At 47.0% G+C, this 21,853-nt stretch overlaps 2 protein-coding genes across 2 annotated transcripts in view; both read right to left on the bottom strand.

Annotated features, from left to right (window-relative positions):
• TRIM33 (tripartite motif containing 33) overlaps positions 1-17,018 on the bottom strand; it is a 35,999-nt gene extending 18,981 nt beyond the window's left edge. The window contains exons 1-5 of the mRNA XM_040085454.2: positions 16,586-17,018; positions 5,813-5,931; positions 5,395-5,542; positions 3,125-3,257; positions 108-224 (exon numbers count right to left, since the gene is read on the bottom strand). Of these exons, the coding sequence (XP_039941388.1) occupies positions 108-224; positions 3,125-3,257; positions 5,395-5,542; positions 5,813-5,931; positions 16,586-17,012 (944 nt within the window). The 5' untranslated portion in view covers positions 17,013-17,018. The remainder of the gene's footprint in view (positions 1-107; positions 225-3,124; positions 3,258-5,394; positions 5,543-5,812; positions 5,932-16,585) is intronic.
• Positions 17,019-18,129: 1,111 nt separating this feature from the next.
• Positions 18,130-21,345, bottom strand: BCAS2 (BCAS2 pre-mRNA processing factor). The gene is made up of 7 exons (XM_040085432.2): positions 21,220-21,345; positions 21,044-21,136; positions 20,674-20,744; positions 20,362-20,523; positions 19,680-19,730; positions 19,067-19,147; positions 18,130-18,567 (listed from the first exon to the last, which is right to left on the bottom strand). The coding sequence occupies exons 1-7, from the start codon at positions 21,310-21,312 to the stop codon at positions 18,438-18,440; spliced, it is 681 nt and encodes a 226-aa protein (XP_039941366.1). The 5' UTR covers positions 21,313-21,345; the 3' UTR covers positions 18,130-18,437.
• Between the last annotated feature and the right edge of the window lie 508 nt (positions 21,346-21,853).

Below are 21,853 nucleotides of genomic sequence, written 5' to 3'. Positions count from 1 at the left end.
AATTAAGACATAAATGAAGTCCAATGTGTTATTCTAGTCCCATCATTCACCTCACCGTAATTCATTAAAAAGGCAGTGAAATAAGCTGATCATTTCGGGGAACTCACCTATTTTGAACTTGGGCAGCTGCAAAATTTACATAATTCTTCTTCTCGAGAAGTTTGGCCAACAGGTTCTCAATGGCACCCTTCTGGTTCTGAAAAGCTTCTTCCAGGAACTGGTACCTTTCCAACAGGCAAGAGAAAACACTGATTACACCAAGGGGCAGGGGGCTGGAACTCAGGGCTCCCAGTTCAGGTGCAAAGCCATGAAATTTTGAAAAAATGTGACAGAACACTGAGAAAAATCAGATTCTGCATGCTCCAACCAGTGTGTAAAATGCTGAAGTGCTGCTGAAGTCCTTTGCTACTGGCCAGGAGACTGAAGCTCTGTGGGAAATTACCAATTCCAGCCACACAGGGATGCACTGCCTCGTTTCCCAGGCTATGGAACAGGGACCTCAGAGTTCGATGAGGAAAATGCACCAATAGCTTAAACACACATTAAAGGATACAAAAACCCAACCTCTTAAACTATCCCAAATTCCCCAGGTTTTCAGCTGGGATGATAATGCTCATGTTTGACTGCATTAGTTTAATCTGGAGAAAATTCCCCTATTAAAAAACTTCAAGATTTTTCCACCTCTGCTGCTTCCAAGGGAAGAAAATTCCCTTCCAAGCTGTTCAACTGAACAGCTGCTATCAAAGGTACTTTCCGTTACCTCATCTGAAATGAGTAAGTACCAACACTGAGGGGAAAGAACACATTTAGGTGCCTTTTCCCAACATTGGAATTATCAATGCAACAGATCAAAATGCCTCTGAATTAAGCAGCTGCACATTTCCATCTTTTCTAATCAATTGCTCAAAATCCAAGATCCCTAAAAGTCACTTGCTAAGTCTTGTCTTTGCAATAAATGAATGTCATGCTTCTGAAATATAATTTGTTAACAACAGGGAGAAGTTAAGGTCCCAGAACACCTTGGCTATGTTTTCCCAATATTCCAATTGGCAGAAAATTCCTGCAATTAATGAAGATTCCTATAAGCTGCATTAGAAACAACTTACATTATCTCCCAAAGAAAATGAAAAAGAAAGCAGTGTTGTCTTCTGCCACAATCTAGAACATTACAATCCAACGGGAAAAAACTGTCTGGATTGGCATCAAACTCACAGCAAGACAGTTTTTTTTTATTTAAATGATTCACAACCATGATAACAGGGACTCAGACAAAGAACATCATTCACAACAAAAACAACTCTACTCCTGTTAATTCAGTTTGTAATAGCAACAGAGAAGTCTGAACTCCAAGAGTTCAGATTCTTCAGTCTCAGTGTTGGAATTTTGCTTTTTGTAAGAACAGCCTGAAGTTCTTGCAGCAGCACGAGATTTTAGATACTATAATACAAAAAAAAGTAGCATTCCTAGAGCCAAAAGACAGTAAAATTCAAAATATTTGGGAGCTGCTGATTTTCTGAAATTATTTTGATTATGTTCAAACTCATATTTCCACTTGAAGGAGAAACGAAAAATCACGTTCAGCTTGAACTGCTAAAATTTTGCTGTAGCTCTTGCTACAGCCAAAACACTTTTCTTTTTTCAGTATTGTACACTTCCAGCTTCCCAAGTGTGTGGACTGGAAACCAACCAAATTCGAGGAATCACACAGCATCAGGCTGCTGAAAGAATTGCCAGCTTTCTACAGAATCCCCAACAATCCCTGCCCATGACAGGGGTGGAATGGGATCATCTTTAAGGTCCTTTCCAACCCCAAACCACTCTGGAATTCCATGACTGGAACTCTGAACACTGCACCATGGAGCTACTGAAATGGTGATTCCCCCTCCTTTGGTGTAAACTGTTAGGATTTCAGGTAAGAAAAAAACCCAGGGGATTAAAATCAATTCTTTTTCCACTTGGCATGATTCTCCACAAAATCTCAGCTGTACTTCAGGCAGACAAAGCAGTGCCTTAATCATCTGTAATTCACACCTGCACACAGAACCATATGGAAAGAACATTCTGCAAAAAAAAAAAAGGCAGAGTAACAACAATGAATTCTCCTTCTGGAAGAGCACAGGTAAGTAGGACAAAATCCATCTGTTAATTCATTAGCAACGTGCACAAAACAGATGCAAAGAAACCAACTAGACCAAGTTAGTGAGTCCCAGGAGAGCAGCCCTGGTGACAAGGGAGTCATCCAGGATATTTATGATTAAGCCTATGAAAGAACAGAGCAGGAATATTTGAGGGTGTTAAGACTTCAATAATAGTAATGTCAAAAGTGAAAGTTCTCCACAGGCTGCTGTAGCAGTCTGAGAATAATCACTGTTCTGAGAAAAACAACAGTAAATTCAGTATTGCACCTTTAGAGAGAAGAGTTAAGGAAAAGCAGTGGTGCAGTGGTTGATAAATGTGTTACCCCCAGATTCTCTGCTACGACACTGAAAAATATTTGTTCAGACATTCAAACAACTCCATGACAGAGCTGCTAAAGAGCAGGAAGTTGCAATGCGTCATAAAGGGGTCCCAACTCCTCTTCTAGCAGAGGCAAACTCAGCATCTCTTTTTACCTGGAGTAAGGCAACTTTTAACCAATTAAACCCCAACCATTTCTCCCCTCTGCACTACAAGAACATACTAATGGAAGAGGCAAAATTTAGACTTTCCTTTACAAAATTCCCCTAAAGACTGCTGCACAATCAAACGTGCCCTTTCAGAAAATGACCTCACCCGTGACTCACTCTATCACATTTGTTTCTTTTACAGCACCAGGTGTTCAGGGCTGCAGGAATTTCCATTCCAGTCCTGAGCACAGTGACAGCACTGGGAACTGCCAGGCAAATCAACACCTGAATCACACCAAACCTCCTCAGCCCATCTTGGCTTGAATCTGATCTTAGGAGACTTGAAGAAGCTCAACCAACTGACCAAGCTCCCATCACTCCACACAGGCTCTCCTTTGCAAGGGATGGTTTCAGCCCGACAAGGAGTAAATGCAGGAGAATTTCCAGCACAACTGGTTCACATCAATGTCCACTTCATCCTCTGAGACACAGGAGTTAAGACATGGGAATGTTTGTACCTGTGTTCTTTGTGTTCCAGTAACTGGCAGTCTCTGCATGTCAGCCTGTCACAGGTTTCACAGAAAAGTTTTAACTGCTCTTGTTTGTGGACAGGGCAGAAAACAGGACGTTGACCAGATGCTCCCACGGCCTCTGTTTTCAAAAATAAACCATTTGTGCATTTTAGAATAAAATTAAGGCAATCTGAAGAGTAAAAACAACAAACTTCCAGTAACAACCAAGAACCTGCAAAAGGCACCTCCAGATCTGTTCTCATGCTGAAGTTACTGTGAGTACATCAGGTCAGGGGTTGGACTTGATGATCTCAGAGGTCTTTCCCAACCTTCATGACTCTGTGATTTACAGCGCCAGAGGTTAATGGCTGTTTTCACTTTATTCATTCAAAAAGGAGGAATTCCTTTTTTCTCAGCTAAAAGGCCCTGTAAGACTGCACACAAACACCAGCACGGTGTGTATGTGTTTAGAATTTAATTCCACGCAATTTCACCTCTGACACACTGAAGGATGGGTAAAACCCCTCAAACCTTTTTACTTTTTATCCCATGGGATTTCTAGGTGATCCCTTCAAACACTTACACACCTCATTTAGGCAAACAACTGAAGTGGGAACTGCAAAGCAAATGCTGCCTGTGTTAAGAGTCGCTTAAACCCCCAAAAAACAAATAATGGCAAAAAATAGTTCTGGGTTTCCTAAAAAAGTGCTGGACAGTGTTCTGAGGATATCTTGAGCTTAGCAAAGAGGAAAGCAGCTTTTGGAAGGTACAGCAAGTAGGGTTTAAAACATTTCCCTCACTCTCCATCATTTCTGAAGCTGGTTATATCATGCAAGTTATTGTGAAGAAAGAGCTGATGAACCTTCAGCTGCCACTCACTGAGAGAATTTTAAAGTCTCCAGGGCACATCTTTGAGTCTAAGAAGGAAAAAAAAACCAATGACCAGCCCTTCACCACAATCCCAATAAATAAAACTTCTGATAGAAAGTTGATTTTATTGGAACAGGCACTTTTCAGCCCCTTCCCAGCAGGTATCCAAGGGAAACCTGAGCTGTAACATCACACTGAGAGTCACAATTTAGCATTCCTTGTAAAAACATCAGTAATTCTTTCTTGGTCCCTATAATTTGATTGAATATAAGGGTTTCTCATCTATGAAGCTTAATGCGTTTAATCTTAAAATGGATAATATTTCTTATTAAAAATATTCATTAAGACATAAAGAGAAGCCTCTCCAAAATTAGGTTTATTTGATAGAGCAAATGAAATAAGATCCTCGTCTAAAAGAACTAAGCTCAACAGCAAACTTTTTAACTATTAGACTACTTTCAGAGAGAAAAGTACTGTTTGTTCCTTTGAAAGGATGCAACAAAACAGTTATGAAGATCTTAATTAATTTTAAATTAATTTAAATGAAGAGAGCAAAGTGTCTCTTCCTCAATACGATCATTCCTCAGGCACATCCAGATTGTGGAGAACCTACAAGTCTTTATACCAGAACTTTTAATCCATTTACAAAAAGAATTTTCTGATCTAAAATCCAGATACCCTGGACCTGTTTGGAGAACATTTTCCACATTACCTCAACAGGCTACAAATGATAAAATCCAGAAAAGCCTGAACCTGTTCTGAGATGATTTCCCACATTACCTCAATAGGCTACAAATGATACATGATCAAACAACAGTTTAAGAACTTACTTCTGATAAGGCTGCACAGTTAAACAAACCCTACACACACTTCACATATTAAATTTTGCTCATTGAGAGATTAAGCCTAAAACAGATTCAAATTCTACATTTACTCAGCAATAGGAAAGTAACACCATATATTGAAGGTAACTATAAACTTATACATTTCTACAGGGAGAACTAGAATTGCTTCTTATAACAAAATACAACAAAATGTTTTAATTTTTAAAATTTAATTTAATTTCTTTGGGTAATGGATAAGAGTATCAATATGCCACTGCTCTCCAGATTCCAACCCCTCCATTTAAGTTCCTTGTTCTACTAAACAGAAAGATGATTAGGAATGGATCTAAATCCTTTCCAAAGGCATTGGACATCAAACTGCACAAAACATCACTGTTATAAATTTAGCTTTTTCTCTATTTTTACAGCCACTCATTTTACACTGGTAACTTTTTTACTGTACATTTCCCAAATCCTGGGGGTAAAACACACAGAATTGGTTGTCACCTCCATCATCCTCCCGCTCTCTCCTAACTCATAAAGAGAAAAGGCTCTTGGAACAAAGCGATACCCAACACTCACCTGAGGACACATCCTCTTTTTTCCTGATCATGTGATCTTTCGTGAATTTGACTCGCTGGTGAGCTTCTATGCAGGTCTTACACAGCCACTCCCCACACTCCACGCAGAAACCCACGGCACTGGCGTTGTCCTCGCAGCTGGTACACACCTCCAGGGGAAAAGGCACCAGAATTGTTCTGGGGGCACTGACAGCTCCAGAGAGCAGAGGAGGGGTGGGGAAAAGGCACCAGAATTGTTCTGGGGGCACTGAGAGCCTCAAAAATCAGAGGAGGGGTGGGGAAAAGGCACCAGAATCGTTCTGGAGAGCACTGAGAGCCCCAGAAATCAGAGCAAGGCTGGAGAAAAGGCACCAGCCTTGTCCTGAGGTGCACTGAGAGCCCCAGAAATCACAGGCTGGGGTAGGCAGGATGGTCCCTACCTGTTCTGACTTCTCATCAGAGCTGCTGGGGGCCTCTGAGGTGTCCTTCACAAAGTAGTTGTCCACCAGGTCGATCTGCCGGCACTCCTGGCGGCAGATGGGGCACCGGATCACCCCCACTGCAAAACACAACATCCCCCAGGCTTTTAGGGCAACAGAACTCACACAAACGTGCCCAGGAGCACAAAACACAAAGCACGCTCCTCCTTTCACCTGGGTAAAGGATTCCACGGTGACACTGTCATTAAAAACCAGCCATTACCAGTGTAGAACAAGTTTTACCCCAAATTACATGCCCTCAACAATCCCAATAACATCCCACAAACCTCTACAGAAAATGATCTCCAATCCAGATGGGATAATTTCATCATATTTAACTTTTTCCTACTTATTTCTTCCCCAAAATCCTATATTTTTAGCGAAGTTATTTGTTGTCCCCAAGCAAATATTTAAGTTTTTCCCCTGCTCCATTTTAGATTACAAAACTCAAGACACTTGTTTTTTTTTTTAATTATTTTTTTAGAACAGTCTGTGGTCCAGCCTGTCTCAAGACAAGCATTAAGAGAGCTCAGGCAGCTGGGATGACTTCAGTGATGTTCCTGAAAATACCATGGCAGTAGCGTGTCTCGGTGCTCTCCCAGGTAGCACAGAAGATTTCTAATACCATCTATTTCCATGAGGTCAGGGAGGCAGAAGAAGCAATAAAACACCAGCATCCTGCTTTGTTATCCTTTGTAATCACTGAATTCGTTTTACAGCCTCAGCAGAGCTGCAAAGAAGTTACTACATGAACCAAACTGACATTTAAAGATGTCTATGAACAACCCCCATGAAGGTTTGAAAACCTATTTATAAATTAGGTAGCGGCTCACACTTCACAGAGGTGTTATTTGAGCTTAAATTCCTATACAATTTATTGAGAATATAATCTTCAAGAAGCTTTCCAAGTCGTTGGGTATTTTTATACACTAAAATAACTTTGAGAAGTGTAATTAAATGATGCTCAGCTCCTTTGTGGATATTCAATTAGGACAGTAGGACTCATTTCAGAGAGATTAATTACATTAGTAGTGGAGTAGTATAATTTTTTTCAAGTGCTGAAATTAATGATGGCTTCAGAACACAGGAGATTGACTGCAGAGCGACAATAATCCAACTAAAAATTCCCTGTCTCACCAAACCAAATACATCTCAAGAGCAGGATATGAAAAATAACCAGTACTGCAGCAGCTACACATACAAGAGCATTCACACACAGTGAAACCTTCCCCACACGCACAACTTTGAGATTTTCTTACAACTGAGAGACAAAATTCTTTAGGGAATACCAGCTGAAAGCCACCCAGCAGCTGATGTGTACATACTTACAGAAGAAAAATTCCAGCTATTTACCATTAAAACTACTCCATCCAAACCCAAAACTCAAGTTTCAGCGCTGCCTTGGGTCAAGCACACAAAATATTTCAGGAAAACAACAAAACAGAAGAAGCCCAAGATCTGTAATCTTAGGCAACAGCAGGTCAAACTCCAGAGATGAAAACCCCTTCCTGTAAGGCAAATTTTGGGTTTTGGCAAAAAAAAAAAAAAAAAAATTAAGGCAGATTTTGGCTACTTTAAAACCAATTAGTTGGTTTTAAGGTAGCCGAAGCAATGAAAGCTTCAATAAAATAAAACCTTTTGATCCAAGTGAGAGCCCACAGGCTGAATTCAGGCCAGGGGTTAATTCCACCTTGTCCACTGCCCCTGTCAGAGAGCACACAGAGAGTCCCAGGTCCCGCTCTCACAGTCCAACAGCCAATTTCTGCACCTCCACATTCAAATAAAACCTGCACACAAAGTGCCCCCAGTGTTCTGCACACACCTCAAGAGATCAAAACCCAAAGACAAGGCCCTGCAATTCTCATTTAGCACCTTACACTCCTTTTTCACATCCCAACACCGGCTTTCCAATGATGTATGAGCCATTAAGCATCTCCTATCCTGGTCTTTTAATCTAATAAAAACCAAATCACTGCAGCACCATTTGTACTAGAAATGGGATGTACTGAAAAGATATAGATGTGGCTAATTTTGTGAGGTAGAAGGGAAAAGTAGAGAAAATCACAATGAAATAGCATTTACATAGAAAAGAAGAAAATTTTATCCGTCAAAACTTGAGCTAATTTGTGAGCTAACAAAGTTTATTGCAAAAAATTTGTGAGAATGTATTTTAGGACAAACTAAGGTTCAAACATTTACATAACCCCTGAGAAAAACAAGTTTTCACTGTCGGTTTCAATTAAAAAAAAAAAACCCTCATATAAGAAAATAAAAGTAAATATAAAAGTATCATCCTATTTATACTCCAGCAGAACTCACTACTTTGTTTTTCTGCATCAAACAAATCAAACACATCAGTCCTGGCACAAACATTTCCACCGTAACTCTGCTTTCCAAAAACATTAGCACACAGTAAAAACTATTCTTTAAAGATCAATCTCATTTTTCAAATCACAGTTGAATTAGAATAAGACACATTCATACAAATCACGAAGGTCAGAGTGGTTTATGATCTCCCTCAAGCCTAATTATTACCATCAAGATTTCCTACGTCCTCAGGGATGGCTCGATATTATTTTGGAGCTGTAAATCGTCGCTGCAGAGGTCAAGAGCAGCACCAAGAAGCAAAGAGCTGAAAAAAGAGAAGTTTCTTTCAGGAAGTTCTGACCACACCACGTGAAACCCTGCTCCCAGGGTCTGAAACACTTTGTGCAGCAGCTCCTCAGTGCCTTACAGGATGCTGTCACCAAAATCCTGCCCTCGGCATCAACTACAGGAACACAGCCGTGCTTCAGGTCCTGAAAAAGAACAATTCAGCGCCCTGCAAACTTCACAGATTGCTCCTGTGGGTATCAGTACTTCCAGGAAGAAATTCAGGGAGAATCATCCTTCGGACCTAAAAAGGCCACAGGAAATGATGAACTATATTACAAGAGCTGCAGGTGACAGGAGGGGGGGTTCAAGCTGCTTTAGTTGTACTTTAGAGCGCCCACATTGCTCAGTTTTCCACTTGTTTCTATCACACACCTCGAGTGAGACCTGTAACAACCATGAGCACAAATGGTCACCACCCCTCTTCCACAGAACTCTCTGCACCACGTTCCCCTTCCCTTATGTCCTATTCCCAATTAATGATGCAGTTCACATCAGATTCTGCTCTTGGTCCCACCCTTCTGCAGAACAGCAGAAATATTTCCCATCACACACGTCCCCTGTCCCCCATCTGCTGCTACACACAACACTCAGCCCAAATGGAGTTTCGTTCTTCCTTTCACCTTGCCTAAGGCTGACTGGAGGGAGAAGCAGGAATCGTTTCCTATCTGGAAATGTGGATTGTGTGTCTCCAATCCAGCAGGCAGGAAAAGCCTGCCCTGGCACTGCCAACCCTGCTCAAAGGGAGATGGGTTTCATCTCCTCACCTGAGCCATTCCTCCCTGCCAGAGCTTCCCAGCCTGGGATCCAGGGAGGAAAAGAGGCTCCCAGGTTCCTTGTGCCACGTCCCATGCAGATTCCTGAGACAGACAGAGCCCTTCAGGAGCAGAGGACCAACACAAAGCTCTGACAGCAAGACAGGAATGTGGCCAGGGATGGATCCCTGGGAACTACAGGAACCTGCCCCTGGGAGCAGCTCTCCCCAGCACAGTGAAGGGAGCTGGGACAGAGCCCACAGCGGTGTAAATGGGAATCCTGGCACACCCCAAGAATGATCCCTGTCCTGGCAAGGGCTGCTCCTGTGGGAGCCCAGGTCACTGCTTGGTGAAACCAAAGACACGACGAGAACCTTCCTGGAGGCTCCAGCTCTGCTGGCAGCTTCTGCTGAGCCAGGACCCGCCCTCACCAAACGAGCCCAGAACAGCCCAGAAGGTTCTGCCCGAGCAGAACACACAGATTTCACTGCCAGTTACACAACTGCAGGCACATCTCCTCCCATGGCACATCAGACCTCCTGATTTGTCAAAGACTTTAAGAACACTAATGAGAGCAGCTTCTCTGTAATCCTTTTAACTGCTTATGGTGTAGATGAAGCACACTGAACTAGACCACAGACATCAAAGCACGTCAGGAAGCACGACTGAAGTAAACTGAGGAGCAAAGTTGATGCTGTTTTCCTAAAAACAGAAAGGCTGCTGAAAACCCTGCATCATAATCCAGCAGCAAATCACTATGGAACACTGCAAAAACCTTCAGATTTCATGAGGAAGATGCTTTTAATCTGCCACTCCCAACTCACACCTAAAGCTGCAACACAAGTATTTTTCTTAACTGTAACTCAGAACTCTGTGAATACCTTTTGTATATTTAACACTCCCCAAGGGTGACTGTGTTCCTCTGAATCTATCTCAAAACAGGTAATTTTTTCAACAGGTTTCATCTTGAACTAGTTTCAGTAAGACAAATATTAAACACCTGCTTAGAATTGCTTTCTCCAGGCTGACATATCAATACCAATTATACTAAAATACTGGCAAACTTCAAGGATGCTTGAGAGCTACACTGAAGGAAGGGGAAAGGCTGATTTCTCTGTATTTCCAGTCTTTTAGGATCAAAACAGAGACACTCCAGTGAAAGTTCATGTCAAGTCTCCGGCTGCTGTCCCCAGCCCAGCTTGATATTCAGGAATCAGTGTGTTCAACTCATACCCATTGCTTTTGCACAAGAAAAAAACTGGAATTTTCTGAATCTTCTTTGCTCCCTACCCACCCTTCTGGAATTCCCTCAGATGTTTCAGAGGCCAGCTCTACAACAACAAAGCTTCCCAAGCCAGTAAGAATTAATCTGCTCACCCACCAAACCCACCTACAACCATCCTCTCAATCTGGTTTTTTTAGTTTTTGTTTACAAACACCACAGAAGCCTCCTGGGAGAGAAGGGAGAGGTGGGGTGAAAGGAAAGAGGAACACATAAGGAGCCATGAAAATTCATTTGCTGCCTAAAACCATTGCAAGAGCTAAAGCAAAATAAGGAACTTCGGCAAGAAGCACCCACACTGAGGGCTCCACATTCATTTTTTGGCTTCAAGTCCAAGGTGACTTCAATCAACCTAAAATAAACACATCACAGCCCAACCCAACCCTACTGAAATATCACAGAGAACAAAAAACAATAATGGAATAATTAAGAGAGTTATTGATCTGAATGAGGATGGCCTGGATCTGATGAGATCATGGACATGAACAAGGGAGGGCAGAGCATGCTCGTAAATGTAGGAGATCCAAAACTCACTTTGCACCTCAGTAGCACCCAATAGATCCTCTCCATCACTGGGACATCATAGGGAGTCTTTCCAGCAGTTCAAACTTATAAATTCAAAATTTATTCAAACACTGACCCCAAACTTTTGTGTTCCTAAACACCTCTGCTTACATACTAAAACTCCTATTTTTGTAAGATCCAACTCCTTTAACATCAGCTCTGATGCCAAGCACAAAAATCTTTATCAGCTTTTTAGTTTCTTCAGAACATTCTGAGTATTGAAACTATAAAAACATGAGGATAAAGTAACTTTGACCTCACTTAATACCCTAAAATAAAATGTGTAAAGTGTGTTACGGACAACAAGCTGAAGAGGAGCCAACAGCACATCCTTCACAAGAGAGCAGCGTGTCCCAGGCTGCACCAGCAGGACAAGGACAGCCATCCCTGCTCCTGCTCTGCACTCCAGCACACCACACTGCGCCAGAACAGGGCTCCCAGTACGGGACAGACCCCAAACTGGGGCACTGGTGGCGCCCCAGGTGCCCCGGGCTGGAGCACACCCGGCGAGGAGAGGGGCAGGGGCAGAGCCAGGGCTGCACAGCAAAGCAGGGATAAAGGAATTTCTGTTCCCAGGAGGATGGGCCAACAGTGCTCAGCCCAGCAGTGACCACAGAGCTGTAGCAGGCTCCCAGAAACCTCCTGTCACCTCTGTCACCTCCTGTCACCTCTGTCACCAGACCGGCTCGGGGCCAGGGGCGGGGCCGGGCACACCTGGCCCTGCCACCCCACGAGATGCTCCACTCCAACCACACTTGTGCCAAACAACGGCCTCAAATTCTGCTGATACCTGTGAGACATCAATGAGCACAAGCCAAAAACTCTATCACATCATCCCCTGACAAGGAACCTCCCAAAACCCAATTTCTGTCGAGCAAGCAGCATCATTTGAGACATCACACACAGGCTTGGGTTAGATGGCAATGCCAGACTGATTCCCCCCACTGAAGTACTGAGTGACTGTACAGATAATTAAAGTCCTGTCAGATGTTTACACTGTTACAAAGACATTGAAAAACGAAACTTCCCAGTCCAGGAAATATTTGCAGGCACTTGTGCAACCCAGTAACTCCGGCTTCCGTTCTGGGTTCAGGCTTGGCAGGGAATCAGCCCTCTCAGGAATGAATCCCTGCCAGGTCCCATTGACTGGGTGAGAACTCCGATAGTACTTACTCCATGTGCATAATATTTATTTCTCTCAGCGCTGCAAGGGTCCAAGCACAGCCATACATCAAAACCCTGCTCTAATTTCAGTGATTAGGCCTTGGAACAAACCCTCACAGGTCAAGGGAGCGACACTATCAAATTGAAATCTGTCAGAATAAAAATACATTAAGAAAAAAAAAAAAAAAAAATTAACTGCTTTCAAGGCCCGCTCCTAACTCAGCTTTTTGGGTTTTTTTGAACAGTCCTTGATTATATAGTAATTATCACACACTGAACTGACAATACATTATATTTAATAAGAAAAAAGAAATTACAGCTGCCACAGATATTAATTCTCACAAAAATAACACGTCTTAACGTTCTCAGGTGGAAATATTTTACAATACACTATTAATTTAGACTGAAATTTAAGTTTCACACCAAGATTTTTAGTAAGTCCAGAATACGAACTGAACATTTTCCAGGGCTCATGCTGGGCTCCAGCATATATTCATGAACCTCACTTATTAACACAGGAGAAAAGTAAAGAATCAAGAGAGTTCAGGTGATGTCTACTCACATCCAGTTTCATAAAACTTGAAGTGCTGCATTTACACAGCTTAAACAGCCTTCTTTGATGCAGGAATTTTCATTCCTCTAGACTGAAAATACAGTACCTGCCACCAAACTCAGAGTAAGGGACATGTCACATCCTCCTACACATCAAACCTTTTACGTCCTCCTTTAGCAAATTTAAAAAAAACAAAACACAAAAAAACTTTAGGTGTGATTAATACAACACAGGGGCTGAATTCAGCATATCAAACCAGTTTATGGTACCACACATCACAGCTCTGGGTAGTAAATGTGTTTTTCCTCAGTTTACACACACAACCAGCTGTGGAGGTTTTTCAGCTCGTTTGGTTTTCCAGCCTAATTGTAACTGTGACATTCCCAAGGAGCTGGGAGAGCCCCAGCCCCCGGTGCTGAGATAATCTTCTTACCAGAGATTGTAAATATCTCATCCAGGCAGTGAAACCACAAAACAGCCTCTCCTCCACGAGCAGGAGCAGCAGTGGGTGCAGGAGAAGTTGTTCGACAGTATCTGTTACAGTCTGAAATCTCCAGCTTAGAAATCAGCTTTTTATTTTACAATACTGTGATACAAATGTAGGCATCTTCTTGTAGCCTGTTCAGCCTGAAAGGAGGAGTGCAGCTGGACAGCTGAAACACCTCCAGGAAAACATCCATCCACCAAATCAAATGCACATTCCCATAACCAATTAAGACATTAAAATAAATATGAGATGCTACTTTTCATGTTAAAGAAATGCATATGTTTTCAATACATAAAACAAGAATCTTCTATTTTTTTCCCTACATAAATGTAATCAACAGCAAAATAAACCACTTTCACCAGCAAAACAGGTATGAACCCACCAAATGCTTGTCTTTAATACAGCAAACCACAACTTCAGATAATTCTTTTAAGTTTTAGGGGCTCTCTAACTTTTAGGAATTGAGATGATTCTTCTGCCCTCTTCAGCCGTGGCTCTGAAGGAGTGGCAGCCTGGCAGGAGCAGAGATGCTGATCCAGACCCAACGCCACTCTCTCCAGGAGGGCAGAGGGAGCTTCACCAGGAAGGTGCTGTCACCCCGAGAACTGCTCTGCAGGCACCAAACTCACATTCAATTTCCGCAGGTTACCCAATAAACACCCAGATCTACTATTTCAAGTCCTGACAGCTCTCAGTGTACAAACTCTGAAACTGATTAAGAAAGCAAACTAAGAAAGAAAGGAAAATATCACTTGTACTTCTCTGATCTATGTGAAGAAATGCTGAAAGATAGCAGGCACACAGCCCAGCAGAGAGATCCTGCAGCAGAGTGTAACCTACCTCAGGCACAGCTCCAGGTACCACTTCTCCTTCATTCTTCCTTCATGAAAAAGCAACTGCTCGTCAAGAGGGAGACTTTGAGAATCAGCAGAAGTGGAAGCAACACTTCACACTTTGTGACTCCCAAAAGAGGGAAGGAACCTGCGTGACTAAGCACTGTGGTGCTTCTCAGGAGGTCCATTTTCTACCTCACTTACTGGTAACCACCTCCCGTGCCACTCAACTGATTCCACGCTCAGGGTGCAGAGAGCTGCCCACAAAAATGCCTCTGCTGGTGCATGGCCCATCCTCAGCCGAGCTGCTCCAGCTCCTGCGCTCAGGCAGGCCGAGGTGCCACCACAGCTGGATCCACAGCTGGATCACACAGCCCTACAGGACACTCCCACAACAGCTGGGGTTGGAAGGCACCTCTGGAGATCACCCCAGGGTCACCTGGAGCAGGTGACACAGGAATGTGTCCAGGTGGGTTTTCCCTCCCTGAGCAGCTGCTCCAGCGCTCTGCCACCCTCCAAAGAAAGAATTTCTTTCTCATCCAGGTGGAACTTTTTGTATTATAATTTATGGCCACTGCTCCTCGTCCTGCCCTGGGCATCACTGAAAAGAGGCTGACACCATCCTCTGACCCACCCTGGAAATATTCATATGGATTCATGGGATCCCCTCTCTGGACCAAACCAGGTGCAGCTCCAAAGTCTCTCCTCACAAGAAAGATGCTCCAGTTCCCTGTACCTTGCTCTCATCATCCAAAACTTTTTCCTGCAACAGTCCAAACGTGAATTCTTTCTACACCAAAGCACACCAACAAGCATTCTTAAAACGTGTACAGCAAGAAGTGATATTCCAATTTGTACATAGTGGTTTTCACACCTGTAACCTACAGATACAGCAGGACTCAGATAATCCTACTAATTGCTAATAAAATAAACCCTGCTTCCCAAGTTCTGTGTATGCCACTGGCATATCACTGCCCTGTGAGGGTGGTGAGGCCCTGGCACAGGGTGTCAGAGAAGCTGTGGCTGCCCCTGGCAGTGCCCAAGGCCAGGCTGGACAGGGCTTGGAGCAGCCTGGGACAGTGGAAGGTGTCCCTGCTCAGGGCAAGGGTGGGACTGGATGAGCTTTAAAGTCCCCTCCAATCCAAATCACTCTGTCACTCTATGTTATTACACAAAATGTAGAACCTGGAATCTAAAAACATGGATCACAAGATCATCTGAGTGCTTTACTGAGTGCATTGTCAAACTGTATTTAAGACATCATCTTTTTAAAACCGATAAACTTTTTAAGAGCACATCGTAGATGAACTCCTGAACAATTTGGATGAAGAAATCTCTACCATGCCAGGTTAATTCCTCCACTGGGGAACACAGGGAAGGCGTGCAAAGGTGTCACCAAACAAGGTCTCCCTGACCAGAGAGCCCATTTAGGACCTGCAAAACCACTTACCAGGGCCCTACTTTGGACTCACAGCACGTGAGTCACCCCATCTAAAGCTCCAGAAGCTTTTCAGTTCCATCCCTGAACATATACTATAGAAGAAAAATCAAACCCAAGCTGTGATTCTGATTAGAACACGTGGAAGGAGCAGTGTACCCCTGTTCCCTGGCGCAGGTTCTGTCCAGGCAGAGCCCCGGGGCACAGCTGACAAACAGCACTGCAAAGATTTATCTCAGTGCACGGGAAAGCAGGTGCAGCGCACACAGCGTTCCCACCTGGGCAGGTAATACTGCAACAACGGTGAATCGGAATTTAATTAGACACGTTTTACCCCAATGTCGTAGAGCCGAGCAGCTGCCCACCCCCTTCCTGACTCGCCTCTGCTGTGTCACCCCCGAAAGCCAAAACAAAACAGACAAAGGAGAGAATGACAGGATATTCGGGGTTAGAAAGGGCCTTTAAAGGTCATGAGTCCAACTCCCCCTGCCACAAGCAGGATGCTCAGAGCCTGGCCCAGCCTGACACTGAATGTTTCCACCACCTCCCTGAGCAACTTGTTCCGGGGTTTTAACACCCTCATGGCAAACATTTCTTTCTCGCACTTAATCTAAACCGATCCTGCTCCTGTTTAAAACTATTATCCCCACTCCGACCGCAACAGGTGCTGCTAAAAACTCTGTCCCCATTTTTATTACAGACTCCCTTTGGGCACCGGAAGGGGCTTTAGGGTCTCCCTGGCGCTTCTCTTTTCCAGGCTGAACAATCCCAATCCCCTCAGCCCTCCCCCGCAGCAGAGCTGCTCCATCCCTCTGACCAACAGGTCCGCGTCCCTCGTTCCTGCGGCGGAAACCCACAGGACGCGATCCGCGCTGCAAACCCCAGCAGCTCCGCCGGCGCTGCCCTCCGCGGCCCCGCGCTCCCGGACGGGCCCGAGCGAGGCGGGGAGAGCCCCGCGCTGCGGGGCGGGTCCCGGCGGCATGTCCCGGACCAGCCCCGAGCTCACCTTGCTGCACGTCGCCGTTGGCGCCGCCGGGCACGGGCACGGTGAGCTGGCGCTCGGGCTCGGGCAGGCAGCGGCGGCAGAAGGAGTGCAGGCAGGGCAGCAGCTTGGGCTCGGCCTCCCGCCGGCTCTGCAGGCTCTGCGCGCACACGGCGCACGTGTCCAGCAGCGAGAACGGCGCCGGCGCCGCGGGCGTCAACGGCGGCACCGGGCTGGGGCCGGGCCCCGCCGCCGCGCCGGGCCCCGCCGCCGCCTCGGCCTCGGCCTCGCCTCCGCCGCGCTCCGTGGCCGCCGCCCCGGGGCTCTCGCGCTCCTCGGGCGGCGCGGCGGCGGACGGCGAGCCGGCGGGAGGCTCCAAACCGCCGCCGCCGCCCGGCGCGGCCTCGGCGGCCGCGTCCCCGCCGCCGCCGCCTCCTTTGTTTTCCGCCATGTTTCCTCCTTTGAACCCGACCCCGCTCCGCGCACGCTCCGCGTCACCGCGTCACCGGGCGGGACCGGCCCCGCGCACGCGCGCGCGCTCCCGCGGCAACCGCGCGGCCGGGAGGGTGGGCCGTGACGTCACGGAGAGGCGGGACCACGGGCGGTCACTGGGCCGAGGGGTGAGCGTCTATTGGGCGGTGCGGCGGGCTCTCAGCCAATGGACGGCAGCGGCGGGGAGATGGCCACGCCCCCAGGCGCGCCCCCGGGAACGGTGAACGGAGCAGCGGGAACGGGGAAGGGAGCAGCGGGTTGGGAGATAACGCAGCGGGCTGGGGAATGCCCCGTCGGGAGAGGAGTAATTCCCCACCGGGGTGGGGAATTACCCTTCCGGACGGGAAATGACACAAACAGGCTGGGAAATAACCCGTGGGGGGGGGGGAAATAACGCATCGGGACGGGGAATAACCCAGCGCGACGGGGAATAACGCATGAAGAGGGGGAATATCCATCAGGATGGGGAATAACGCATGAAGTGGGAGAATAACCAACTGCGACGGGGAATAACGCATGAAGAGGGGGAATATCCATCAGGATGGGGAATAACCCACCAGGATGGGGAATAACACATGAAGAGGGGGAATACCACACGGGGCTGGGGGAATAGGGTACCGGGATAGGAAATAACCCATTAGGAGAGGGAACAAACCACTGGGGTGGGGAATACCCATGCAGAAGGGGAAATAGGGCATGAGCAGGGGAATAATGCACTGGGATGGGAAAAATGGAGCTGGATGGAGAAAGGGCACCAGGACAGGAAAGAACTGGATTGGGAATAATACAGTGGGATGGAGAATGGCACACTGGCATAAGGAAAAGGGCACTGGGACACAGAGCACCGGAATGAGAATCAGTGCATGGGGACAGGGAACAGAGCAGGGGGAAGAGGACCAGGAATCATGTCTTGGGATGAGGAACAGTGCAGGAGGTAGCACTGGAGCCCCCTCGGTGGGTGCTGCACAGCCCCAGTGCTGCAGAATGACTTCCCCACCCCAAATTCCAGTTCCCCAAGCCCCTGAAGGGGAGTCTGGGGGTCCCCCTGGCCCAGCCACCTCCACAGCTCCCAGACCTTAGACAAATAGCAAAACAGGATTTATTAAAGGCATAGGGGAAAACAGAACAATGTGAGCTCCTGCTCTAAGTGTGTAAAAAGTGAAACAATTCACAGTGCCTTTAATGGTGCCTGTAATACATTTAAACAGGATGCTTTGAGTCCACCCTACCTCCTCCTAGAATTTAAATCAAGGAAAAGAAACAGTGGAAATACCCTTTTAGCCTCTCACACAACTGCAACCAGAGGTGTCTACAGACACAGCATCTCCAAAGTGTCTGCTCTGTAGTTTTTAACACATGTTGCACTAAGACAAGTCAGGATAAGTCACTGAAAGTCTTGCTGGATATTCTCCTTGTTTGCTTCCCCATGCTGCTGCTTGATTTGTGAAATTTCGTTTTCCAGCTGCACAATAGTTCGTTCAATCTCGTAATTTTTACTGACAAGAGAGACCCACCTGGAAGGGAAAATAAATGAAAAAAAGCCTTTAAGTGTTACGTAACAGTCCTCTGGTTTAAAATCAAAGACAAACGTTGCTCCAAGGCAAGCAGAAACACCAAATAAAGCAGTATTTTTCTTAACACATGATAATCCTCAGTTGACAACAGTGGTCATTTGAACAACCAAAGTGACAATTAATAATTTTTAACCCCGTTAAACCTAAAACCACAAAAAATTTAACAACTAGACTCATCCACTAACTGCCAAGACTGAGATAAAGAAGAGTTTAATACACTTGAGGAAATTTTAAGCAGCTAATAAATATACCCTGCTCCCATCCGATGATTCACTTAACCTCAGTAAATATAATGTAAATAAATACAAAAACATGGAACCAAACTACAAATACTTCAAAACACTTTCTGCAAAGCAACGGTACAGCAGCACCAAAGATTCACTGAATTTCTAGTGGAAGAAGAATGTCAGGTAAATTTCAGAGAAATGCCAATACTCACGTGGATTCCATCTCCCGAAGCTTAGCCCCAGCTGTGAGCTGCATGTTCTTCCTCTGCCAGTTCAGGTCTTGAATGTTTTTCCTGGGGAGAAAAAGATGCAGTTTTATTTCCTCATTTCTTTAGCATCTGCAGTGCCCGTTGCTAATTTCCAAGAACACTCAATCCCTAGAAGTACTGCTGGAAAACATTTGTGTGGCCAGGACTGTAATGACAACATCCAGATGGACAAATCCCAGTACAGGGCTCACAGAAAACTCTGAGTTAAATAAAAGTAAAAGGCCAAACCCAACATCAGTGATTATATCCTTACAGAGACAACTGCACACTAAATTATCAGCAGTGAAAAGAAAGCATCACTACATTTCAGGGAGGATTCCACAAATCCAGAGCAGAGGCTCAAACAAAACAAACACAGAATTTTGAGTAGAACAGACATGATGAATGTAACTGCTTGGGGAGGGCAGGGTCACACTTCTTAATTACTGTTTTTACTGAGTCTTCTTCCCTGTGACCATGGCAGTAGCCAGCATATACATCTTCTGTAGTATAGCTTGGGGGGAGAGAAAGGTTCACTTCCAATGTCAGTACAAAAATATGAATAAGAATGACCCACCTCAATTTCTGAAGCTCTTTCTGGGCTTGTTCTATCATATGAACCAGATGCCTGATGACACAACGCAAGCAAAGCATTAAAACCACAGAAGTGCTAAATCAGCCCCATTTCACCTGACATTTAACTTCTCAGAGTTAAGGATTCAACAAGCCCCAGCAACCCAAACACCTTGTCCCAGCCACCAGATCCTTTACCTGCTTCCCTTCTCCTGAGCTCAGGAACCTTTTGCCTTCTCTCTGAGCTAAGTCTGGCACTCCTTTGGCTGCTCCTTTATCTAAGGCTCAGCCAACCCTTCTCAAAAGTGGACATTAACATTCTCTGTCCGAATTAGCCCCAGTGCTTCCTGTAGCCATACTCTACAGCCTTTTCTTGGCTTTTGCAGCAGCTTTATTATGGCCCCAGGATCTGTAGTAACACACCTTCATTTCCACTACTGAGTTATTCTTCCACAGGCGATCACGAGCCTTAATTAACACCCACTATTATAAAATATAACCCACAACATTCAAGACTGGGATATATTAAAACACATGCTGAGACAGCTTTGAGTTCAGCCTCTTTCACTCACAGCGGTTCATCTATTCCAGGCTATGTTCTAAAGATCCCCACTGGATTTACACACAATAAATACACAGAAATTCCACGCAGAACTTCGTGTTGGGCAGAGCAGCTGAGGCCTTACTCGTTGTACACCTTCCAGGCATTGCAGCCGTGCTGGGACATGAGCTCCAGGTTCTCGATGCGCACGGCCTGGTGCTCCAGCTGCGCCATGGAATTGTTCACACACTCCTGCCATGCCGTGATGTCGTTCTTCTGCCCGGAGGATGGGGCCGGCAGCTCGTACCTGCAAAGGGCACGGCTCACCTGGGGCACCGGGCACGGCCCCGCCTGGGGCACTGGGCACAGCCCGCCTGGGGCACGGCTCACCTGGGGCACTGGGCACAGCCCGCCTGGGGCACGGCTCACCTGGGGCACCGGGCACGGCCCCACTCACCTCTTCATACTGAGCAGCTCCAGGGGCTGCCGGGCCGCCAGGCGCTCGAACTCGTTCCGCATGATCTCGGTCTGCGGGGAAGGCAGCGGTGAGGGACAGGAGTAGGACACAAGCGGGGAATGGTAGGGAGGACGGGGACAGGACACAAACCCATAACGGGGAGAGAGAGCCGGGCGTTGAGACACAGAAGGGGTACGGGTCCGGGAAGGGTGGGTACACCACAGGGGTATGCGGGGAAAGACGGGGACAGGCAGGGTCTGTCACAGCCAGGTTACGGAGTGGGGGCAAACGGGGTATGGCGGCGTGGGAGCCCGGGATAGGGCGAGGCCCTGGGCTGGGGTCTGAGAGCTGCCAGGGCGGCTCAGCTCACCTCGAAGGCGCTGTAGTCGTGCGCGGGCAGGTAGCTCAGGTAGTTCTTGGTCGGCCGATACCGCCGCGTCTCCTCCTCCACCAGCGCCGCGGCCTAACGCACACGGGGCGTCAGGCGGGGAGCAGCCCGCCCGCCGCCCCGGCCCCTCCCCGCCGCCGTCCCGGCCCCGCACGCACCGCCTCCCGCACGCCCGGAGCCTCGTAGCCCTGGTCGAAGTAGGGCAGCGCATCCACCACCACGTCCCCCGCCACCAGCCCCGGGCCCGACATCTTGGCCGCGGCCGCGCGCACTGCGCGCGCGCACTCGCGTCACATCCCGTGGGACCGCGCACGGCTCCGGTACAAACCCCGCCCCACCCGGGAATCCCCGCCCCTCCCGGGAAACCACGCCTCTCTAGGCACAAACCCCGCCCATCCCACACAAACCCCGCCTTCCCCCACAGACCCCGCCTTTCCCTCACAGACCCCGCCTTTCCCCTCACAGACCCCGCCTTTCCCCCCAGACCCCGCCTTTCCCCTCACAGACCCCGCCCTTCCCCTCACAGACCCCGCCTTTCCCTCACAGACCCCGCCTTTCCCCTCACAGACCCCGCCTCATCCCCGCCCCTCAGCCCAGGCCCCGCCCCTCCCGATTTGACTCCAGCCCCGGTCCCGCCGCTCCCGGAGCGTTTCCAGGCCTAGCCCCGCTCCCCACGGTGCGATTCCGACCCTGGCCCAGCCCCTCCCTGCCCGGTCCCGTCTCTCCCGGAGCGACTGCAGCCCTGGTCCCGCCCCTCCCGGCTCCGCCCCCCCGCCGCGGCCACGCCCCCTT

The sequence above is a fragment of the Hirundo rustica genome, chromosome 24, assembly GCF_015227805.2.
Source record: "Hirundo rustica isolate bHirRus1 chromosome 24, bHirRus1.pri.v3, whole genome shotgun sequence".
NCBI classification, from domain to species: domain Eukaryota; kingdom Metazoa; phylum Chordata; class Aves; order Passeriformes; family Hirundinidae; genus Hirundo; species Hirundo rustica.
The sequence above is the reverse complement of the archived record's forward strand: the minus strand, read 5'-3'. Positions and strand labels throughout refer to the sequence as shown.